Raw genomic sequence first — 10,230 nt, forward strand, 5'->3', positions numbered from 1 at the left:
AAAAGACAACATTTTATTCACTTTACTGCTAATTTGGTGGTTTTAGCGATCATTCCAAGAACTGTGTTGTCTGACCCATTCCACTTCTGGAATACAGAGGCAGGGTTAAGAACAACTCTATGCCAAACCAAAATATCTTCTTCCTTTGCTCACCTCTTTCTGAAGCTCATGATATTAAATTATATCCCTTTCTTACTCTGTCAGTGGCTGTTGAGATTTGACTGATTTTACTATTGTTTATTTTGTCATGTGTTGGGGAAGAAGCAATTATGATCCATTCTTGACCTGTCATTTTTGTGTTTTTACATGAAAAGAACTACAGTGGAAGTCAATATTTAGGCTAATAATTTAGTGTCAATTAGAAGTCCTCTTCTATAAGCTGGACAAATTCATGTAAATTCTTGAAAGATCTTCATTTAAACTATGGAAGTGACAAAAGCTTGGTTTCATCTTATTCTATTATTTTTTCTATTTCTAGTATTCTATTAGATCACATTTGAAAATATCTAAGAACTTAGTAGAAATTACAAAAGTTTAAATGTCAGAAAAAACTATAAAGATCATCTAGTAGAACTTTTCACTCCACTAATTCCTTCCAGAGGTCATTCAGCCCACACGTAAAATGTCTATAATCAATTTATTTTCTCCTAGAGGCAGCATATTTCACTGCCAGGTGGCCTCATTTATGAGAGCTTTCTTCTACAAGTTAAGCCACAGTATTACCCTCATGATTTCCACTGACTGGTCTGGTTTTCTTTATCAGCTAGAAAATGTCTCTCTTCTCAATAGCAGCTTTTATACTAAAATGGCTTTTTAAAAGTTAGCCAAGTCTTAAGTGATACATCTGATAAAGGGTTAGTATCCAGGGCACCTGGGTGGCTCAGTTGGTTAAGCGACTGCCTTCGGCTCAGGTCATGATCCTGGAGTCCCTGGATCGAGTCCCACATTGGGCTCCCTGCTCGGCAGGGAGCCTGCTTCTCCCTCTGACCCTCCCCCCTCTCATGTGCTCGCTCTCATTCTCTGTCTCAAATAAATAAATAAAATCTTTAAAAAAAAAAAAAAAAGGGTTAGTATCCAATATATAGAGAACTTACAAGACACCACCCAAAAAGTGAATAATCCAATCAAAAAATTGAAAAAAAAAATGTCTATTCATGTCTTCTGCCCAAGAAGCCATATGGATAGCCAACAGACATATAAAAATATGCTTAAGAAAAAAAAAATCACTGGATACCAGGGAAATACAAATCAAAACTACAAGGAGATACCACCTCACAACTGTCAAAATGGCTAAAATCAACAACACAAGAAACAACATGTGTTGGCAAGGATGTGAAGAAAAAGGAACCCTCTTGCACTGTTGGTGGGAATGCAAGCTGGTCCAGCCACTCTGGAAAACAGTATGGTTTCCTCAAAAGGTTAAAAATAGAACTATTCTATGACCCAGCAATCGCACTACTAGGTATTTACCCAAAGAATATAAAAATATTGATTCGAAGGGGCACATGCATCCCTATGTTTATAGCAGCATTATCTACAATAGCCGTATTATGAAAACAGTCCAAGTATCCATCGACGGGTGAATGGATAAAGAGGTGGTATATATACACAATGGAATATTATTGAGCCATGAAAAAAAATGAAATCTTGCCGTTTGCCACAACATGTTGGAGCTAGAGAGTATTATTCTAAGTGAAATAACTCAGAGAAGGACAAGTACTATATGATTTCACTGCTATGTTGAATTTAAGAAATGAAACAACGGAGCAAAGTGGGGGGGGGGAGAAAAAGTGTTTCTTGGTTTGCCTCTAACTATGGAGAATAAACTGATGGTCACCAGAGAGGAGGTGGGTGGGGGGATGGGTTAAACAGATGATGGGGATTAAGGAGCACTATGTGATGAGCACTGGGTGATGTACGGAAGTGCTGAATCACTATACTGTACACCTGAAACTAATATCACACTGCATGTTAGCTAGAATTTAAAAACTTAAAAGTTAGGCAAGTTTGGTCTCTGAGTACTAACATTTTAGTGAAGTTTTATTTGTTTTTGACTGTATAGCACCTAACAAAGTCCTAATTAGTTTGCCAAACTGAGCTACATCACCTTGTTTGTTGTTCTGCTTAATATCATGGGAGATTCTGATTTCTCTTCTAATTTCTACATTCACACCGTAGAGCCAAACCTATTAGCCAACCTTGTTTGTAGCAATTTTAAAGTTAGAACTCCAGACGAAGAATAAAAGCCTATTCTTTAAATTCTGCTGAGAAATAGATCATGTTCATCTTTCATGAAAATTCAAGCCAAGTGAGATTCTAAACATAAAAATTGGAGGAGTTGGATTGCTAGAATATTTTGGTCATTTTCAGCATTAAAACGCTTAGCATAAAACAACTGAGCAGTCCCTTCGTTACTACTAACCTACAACAGCTGAATTAGGTTGCCTCATCCCAGAAAAATAAAACTACCTCACTTAGAAGTTGTTACCAGCAGATTTTGCTGAGTCTCGCTCAATTATTAAAAGGACGAAAGATTTTTTTACATTCTGTCGAAAAGCAGCAGTTTTGTAACCCTTCCCTACTCTTTTTGTTATCTGTTTAACCATATACACTTTCCTTTTTGACATCATACAAGACAAACTGAACAATTGCACACAACACATGCTTCCTTCAAGTCCATTGTTGTTTTTTTTTTTTGAGTTGCTTTTCAGAATTTTTATTATAACATATGGCCATTTAAAAACACTGTATTTTCGGGGCACCTGGGTGGTTCAGTTGGTTAAGCGACTGCCTTCGGCTCAGGTCATGATCCTGGAGTCCCGGGATCGAGTCCCGCATCGGGCTCCCTGCTCGGCGGGGAGTCTGCTTCTCCCTCTGACCCTCCTCCCTCTCATGCTCTCTGTATCTCATTCTCTCTGTCTCAAATTAAAAAAAAAAAAAAAAAAATTTTAAAAAAAAAAAAAAAAAACACACTGTATTTTCAATTACAATGATGAAAAGTCAGGCTTACAAAGATGTTCTTGCTTTATACCCAGCAAATGTAGAGCAGTGTCGCTGCTGAATAGCCAATCTTTCAGAAACCTTCTAGAGAAGAGGGGGACAAATGGAGTGGAGGCACTTGCACACATGTGATTGTTCGGAGCACTGGGAGAGGAGACCCTCTGTGGTTTGCATTAGCCCTTTAGATGGTCTTTCTACGCTAATCTCACAGCTAGGTTAATGAGCTGGCCTCTGGGACTTCATGTTAGAACAGCATTCACTTTGATTCTCAGTGCTTGGTGTGAGTCTTTGTCCGGTCACCCTGTAATATTTGGGATATAATTTATTAAATCTCCTTGCCCTATATTTGCTTGACAGATTTTTTTCCTTTAAAATAATGCCCGTCTACTACTACAAATTGAGGCACAAGCAATAATAAATCCTATCAATTCTAACACCTCAGTATCTCTATCTCCCCACTTATTTCTACATTATTGGTACTTAAGTTTAAGCAACCTTTTGCCTGCATTATAATGTCCCAATTGGTCTCCTATCTCCAGTCCCCCCACTTTCCACACCTCACATCCACCCTCATCTCTATACAGAAGTCAAAATAACCTTTGTAAAACACAAAATAGTACATTCCTCTATCTCCATTGCATCTCAAGTTTTGTAATAGAGAGTTTGGACCCTTGACTTCCTTTCCAGTTGGATCTACCATTACTACTTGTTCCTCCTGCTTTGGTTCTCCTGAACTACTTGCAATTTTTCAAGTACATTCAGCTTGCTCTGACCTCAAGGATTTTGCACATAATGACTCATCCCAGATTGCCTAATGCTCACTCCAACCTGGATAAATCTTTCATCAAGTCTCAGGATTCAATTTAGGACTCACCTACCACCTTTGGGAATCTTTCCCTGGACTCAAGCTCTTCTGTTAGCCCTTAGTATTCTGGGCACACCCAGTAATTGGCACTTATTAACTATTGTCATTTCTTTCTTGTCTATTTTTCCCGGAACACTGTAAATTCTAAGGGCAGGGACAGTATAAAACTAAATAAATGTGAATGATGGCTAATAAAAAGTTTGATATAAAGCTTTTTGACAAGAATCTTTTTCCCTAAGCAAGGTTCAAATTTGTGTATACCTTCTGCAACAGTCTTCGAAATACTTTATGACTTAGATAACATTTTTTCATTTCAGATTGATGTTGAAATGAAAAATATCCTATAGTCCTGATGCATGTGTGTGGTCTTAGGTAAGTATAGTTTAAAGGCAGCAAAGAACCCAAATTTGTATTTTAAAAATCTGAGAACAATTTGAATAGTCTCTATCATCTATTCAAACTCATTTTACAGTGAAAACATTAAGCATATGGAAAGGTTAAGGCACTTATATGTATATACACAACCAACTTCTGACCTATTTAGGCCTAGAATCCAGGTCCCCAGCTTGGTACTATATCCATTACAACTTCACATCTAAGATAATGACAACATGGAGATCACTTCAGGAATTTTGAGGCATTCAAAGTTTAAAGACTCAGTTTAAAGACAGAGTCCATCAAGTCTTAAAGACAACAGAGTTCTTAGGAGGAAAGAGGCATTTTTCAAATTAAAGCAACATGTTTGAAGTATTATCACTTGCTTATTTTAGATATAACACTTTCACCCATTAAAAAATGCATGAGGATGTTAAGAGCATAAAGTAGAACCCCATACCTTAAACCGAAGGTGACCTCAACTCTGCACATTACAAAATTATTCTCTCCAGATTTAATTGTATTCATTTTAAAGATAATACTTTTGAGATAAAAAATGATGAAAATCATTTAGGTTTATCTTAGACCTTCATTGAACAGAGGTTTTTAATGCTCTAAGACTGTTATTTTGATTTATTGACAACATTCTTCAAAATGATATGGAAGCAAAGATCATTGACTAAGGAAATTGAATCATTCCATCATATCCAGGCTTTGAATATAAAATGGTAAAAAAGAAAATTAACATCCTGAGAGGCAGGACAATGGGGGTGGTCATGGAAACTTTTGAAATTACCCACTCTACATTAGAACCCCCACTCCAACTATCTATCTTTGTGAGCAAGTTATTATACTCCCTAAAGCTCAGTTTCCTTTTCTGTGAAAAGATATTACAGTATCTCTCCACCTTGTTGTAATGATGAAAGGGAGGGGATGTGTAGAAACGCCTAGGAAATGGCAGTCCTACCAACAACGTTGCTGTTGTTTCTACTACGTATAACGTGAATCTAAACTCAAACGAGTTTCCTCCAGATCCATCAGTCTTTTCATGTTTTAAATTGCTCTAGAATAGATCCCTTTTCTTCTGAGTTTCCTCTTCCTAGAACATGTCAGCTCTCCCATGGCAGAAGGGGCACGTACTGTTGAGTGTGAAGCAGTTCCTAAAACCATTAAACCAACTGTGGCTGGCTCTGCATTCTATCTCAACAAAAGCCTGTATTTCAGCACATGGAGGAGCTGAAGCCTTGGTCTCAAAGGGTTCTCATCCTTAAGTACACCTCCAATTCAGGGCTTCCAGCCAACAGTGTGATGCAATTTCATTCTTAACTAAAAGCATATGATAAACCAAAGTTGTCCTCTTGGCCGTTATTGGTCCCCTTGATCACTTTCTTTCTTCCAGCCCCAAAATTGATTGTGGCATACCTCATTAGAGAGAGAATTATGGTCTCCTGATAAATCCCACGAGGCCAGTTAGCTTTTTCCTTCAGCTTTGGAAAGCGTGTTCCCCGGGTTGCCAACAGATAAAGGAATAGGCTCCCATTGCAGATTCGAGTTGGATAGAAAACACTACCAGAATCACACTCAGCACAACCAGGTGCTTACACCAGGAGAGAAACCAGTGAGGAAAGCACAAACGGGTCTCCCGTCTCAAAGGCATAAACTCAGGACAACGAAAGATGGAATTTCTTGCACTGTGCAAACAGAACTATGGTATAACTTTGCTGTCATGTCTTGGTGGGTTTGGTAACCAAGGTGGGGGGGGGAATCATATTTGCCTCATTACAAAGTAGAGGGGGATTGGACAAAAACTCACACTGTTTCACTAAAAAAAAACCTATTATCTCAGTCCCATGACCAGGGAGGCTCATGTGCTATTGGTTGCTGCATTTTTTGTTTTGGCCATAACCATTCATTCTCTGAGCACAAAGTTACACACAACATTAATTCAAAGAAAGAAAGAAAAGCTATGATGTACCTTGACATAACAGTGATGGCCTCCTATACAGGTCTTGGGAATTTCTTAATTTTTATTCTGGACCCATCAGGTAGGTCATAGTGGATAATATGTGTCATGTTAGACAGGTCTCTCTTTAAACAAAAAAATAACCAGACCTTATAAACATCTGCTGAGCAGTATTATGATTGTTGCCCATTAGCTCTTTTTCTAACATTTATTTTCATTATTCTCATAGATCTGGTGTTGGAACTACCTGGGAATATCTGATGGCCTAACCTAAGCAAAACCAGAGCTCCTGGGGAGACCAGGAGGATACTCCCTGCTTTTTATCAGCTACATTTTCTTTATACAATAAGTTTGATAATTTGCTATAAAAATAAATATAATGCAGACCATAAATTTTACTGAGGATAATGTTACAATGCTGATCTTCAGCTCTGTCCCTGTGATTTTCACAAAGATGCTGCGATAGGCAGCCCCAACCTCACGAACCCCTGCTTTTTTCTAGCTCTCTGCTGTGTCTTTCTAGAAGATTCACAACATTAAGTATCCACTTTCAAATTCCCAACACCCTAAGGTCCATTTCTTGATTGCTTCTCAGGCTTAATAGGTACCATTAAGGAAAAGTTAGCCAGACTTCTATCATAAATAGCCTGGGATAGCTCACTTCTTAAAGAACCACCACCACCACCTTCCTGAGAACACCTTTGTACTCCCAGCTGCAGACTGTGTGGCATTAAGTAAGTAACATCTGCCTTGCATAAAAAATCTCTGTGGTCTGAACATTTTTATCTTTGCTAAAGACGACTCCTCAGAGCAATTTATTGGGTCAAAATTCTAAACACCTGATTTCAGCTTAATTCAATTTACCACATGTACAGTGTATAGGATATTATTTCTATGTGCTTTCTTTGCTCAGGGGAAAAAAAAAAAATCAATGTTCCAAGTTGATAGGTTTTATTTTGAAAAAACAATCATACTTTTAGAATAAGCACCTCTCTGAAACCAATACAAGCCAAGGAAACCTTCTATAACTAATTGCCTGAAGGAATTTACATTTATCTCATGGTAGATGTAGAGTTATATGGTAGAGATGAAGCATATTTTAGAGCAAATATAAGTGGAGTCCCATTAACCAAAATCATCCCTGGTCATGCCTCAAGATTCTAAGTCTTCTCAGCAGAAAGAATTTCATTAACTAAGCCAAGGACAAATACTCAAGACTTTAGCTGCCAGTAACTGGGAAATAAAATGCCTGTCCCCTTGCAGCTTCTGTAGAAGGTTCCAGTCTTACCTCCCACAAAGATTCCAAAATGGGAAATTAACCTCAAATAGGAAAGTTCTTCAGATACCATGGGAAAAAAAAAAAAAAAAGGCAACAAACTATGCACTACATATTTAGTTCTTTTTTTTACTTCCAAAAGTACCTTGCTGAAGCTTCAAAACCAACTCTGGGATGTAAACATCATTGATAAAAATAAGAAGAGAATGAAACTCCAAAAATGAGTGGCCCACGGTTAACAGTGAAGAGCAAAGCAGAGACTTAGCCTTCAAGTCCAGTATGCCATACAAGATTAATGGGCATACTGGAAGAATGTGTTCCCTGATGAAGTTAGTTCTGGAAACAATATAATGTGTCTCCCTTGAAGAGTCACAATTGACCATGTACAATTTAGTATTCCCTAAATTTAACCACTGACCCCTTTTTCTTTGGATATCACCCAGAATTATTGCTCTATAAAATTAATCTTGGAAAATTCTGCTCCGTTCTTGAGAAATTACGTTTACAAATTGTTCATTAACCACTACAAACAAGCCCGTTTTGATCAAGCATTTTTATGCCTGACCAAGTAGAATGGAGTGTTTTTTGTCACTAAGTATTCGATAATTACATGATGGGTTGAAGTAGTGTTTTCATGGTTCCCCCGAATATATTTTCCAGCAAGCTCTGAACAACTTTCATTGGTTTCTTTTATACTAGGGATCTCTGACCCAAATATACCATCATTCTAATACAAGTTTTAGCTTTAGACTTTATATGCATAGTTATGCCCGCACTTGTTCCATTTTATGGGAAGCAGAGATCTTTTGAGAAGATATTGCCAAAATTTACACTTCCTAAGTGCTTCTCATCATTAAAGAGGACTTTGAATTTCCATCTACTGTCAACAATAGCTGATTTTACTTGTCTATTATATGTAAATAATCCTCAGTTTTTCATGCATTACCTATCACCTTCCAAAAACGAGGTACTCACCATGATAGAAACAAATACAATTCTTTGTTTCTAAAAATGGCACTTACAAACTGTATCAATAAGGTTCTCCAAGGAAACAGAACTAAGAGGAGATAGAGAAACAGAGAGATTTTACAGAATTAGCTTACACAGTCGTGGAGCTGGCAAGTCCGAAGTCCACAAGGCAGGCCAACAGTCTGGAAACTCACACAGGATTTCTCTGTTGCAGCCTCGAGGTAGAATTCTACTCTGGGTAGAGTTTTGTTTTTAAGGCCTTTGATTGGATGAGGCCTATGCACATCGTCAAGGGTAGTAATCTCCTTTACGTAAAGTCAGCTGGTGTTTGATGTTAATCACATCTACAAAATACCTTTACAGCAACATCTAGACTAACATTTGACTAAACAAATGGCCACCATAGCCTAGCCAAGTTGACCCATAAAGTTTGGCCATCACACAAAACTTCTGTAACTTGCATTGTCCTTTACGAGGCTTAGTGTCTTTCCAATTGTAGTACTAACCCCCTGTGTTTTTCTAGATGCCTAAGTCATTCCACAAGTGATTCTTAAAGGATCACCTGAGATCATCCCCTTAAGTGGTCTACACAGGATTAGTATATTAATGCCTTTTCCTGGAAATTCTTAAAACAAACAAAGCTCCTTTTTATGGAGATTTGAATTTAAAAACCTACAAGGGGAAAGCCTTTCTATTATGTCATTTAATTCAACAGCAATATACTCTAATGAAACAAGAATTGAGTCAACTTGACAGTTTACCCAATTTCCAAATAGCTAAAAATAAATAAGAAGGCTTAGAAGCTTGTGTTTTTATGACTCTGGTCTTCCTTCTGTGTACCTCTCCCCACCACCAAAGCCTCAGCTTCACCCAATCTATAGACCAGCGATTCTCAGAGATTCGGGTTTAATCAGTCTTGAATGGAACCTGCTGTGCAAAAGCCTACACATCATTGCTTTAGAAGCTTGGCACACGGGGCACCTGGCTGGCTCGGTCGGTTAATCATCTGCCTTAGACCCTGTCAGGCTCTCTGCTCAGCAGGGAGTCTGCTTCTCCCTCTTACTCTCCCTCTGTTCTCTCTCACTCTCCCTCTGTTCTCTCTCTTTCTCACAAATAAATAAATAAAATCTTAAAAAAAAAAAAAAAAAGCTTGGCACCCTCACCCAAATTAGAAAAAGAGAAGCATCTGAAATCAACCAGTAAAGGACCTGTTGGTTGGCTAAGTGGTTATCCTGGGCAAAGGTGAATTTCTAATATCACTTTCCCTCTGTCTGCCATTGCATTATGAAAATGCTGTCGATTATGGAATGAAATTTTTGTCTCCCAGTAAAGAAAACCCAGTCATAGATAATCAAGTCAAAAGATGGACTTTCCCAGAGGCTATTTCTTCCTTGTCCATTTCTTCCAGGATCTGAGATATTTTTTCCCCCATCAGGCCAAGAAAGTACCTAATTATTCTTTCCACTACACACACCACAAGTCTCCTCATTTTATAACTAATGCTTTTTGGCAAATTCTAGTTTGCAATTAACGATAGTACCTACTTACCCATCTTGCTTCTGCCCCAGTAAGAAAGTTTCCAACAATGAATTAGGTGTCTTTTCTCATGCTACCATCCCAGAAATACGGATTTTGCAACCCCGTATGCTGCACCATGAAAAGCCTCGGGAGGACATGCCTGTTTCAAATAAAAATATCTTTGCCTCCACCTTGTGGTTGACAGGCCTAAATGCAGATAGCTGTGCAGAAATCTATTCTGAAATCAGATTTTCATAAAGTGGA

General features: G+C 38.0%; 1 protein-coding gene across 1 annotated transcript in view; it reads left to right on the forward strand.

The window, feature by feature from the left end:
* GC (GC vitamin D binding protein) overlaps window positions 1–6,589 on the forward strand; it is a 32,612-nt gene extending 26,023 nt beyond the window's left edge. Inside the window, exons 12-13 of the mRNA XM_021702453.1 lie at window positions 4,183–4,237; window positions 6,433–6,589. Coding sequence (XP_021558128.1) covers window positions 4,183–4,212 — 30 coding nt within the window. The 3' untranslated portion in view covers window positions 4,213–4,237; window positions 6,433–6,589. The remainder of the gene's footprint in view (window positions 1–4,182; window positions 4,238–6,432) is intronic.
* Window positions 6,590–10,230: the final 3,641 nt, after the last annotated feature.

This window comes from Neomonachus schauinslandi, chromosome 2 (assembly GCF_002201575.2).
Source record: "Neomonachus schauinslandi chromosome 2, ASM220157v2, whole genome shotgun sequence".
Taxonomy (NCBI): Eukaryota; Metazoa; Chordata; class Mammalia; order Carnivora; family Phocidae; genus Neomonachus; species Neomonachus schauinslandi.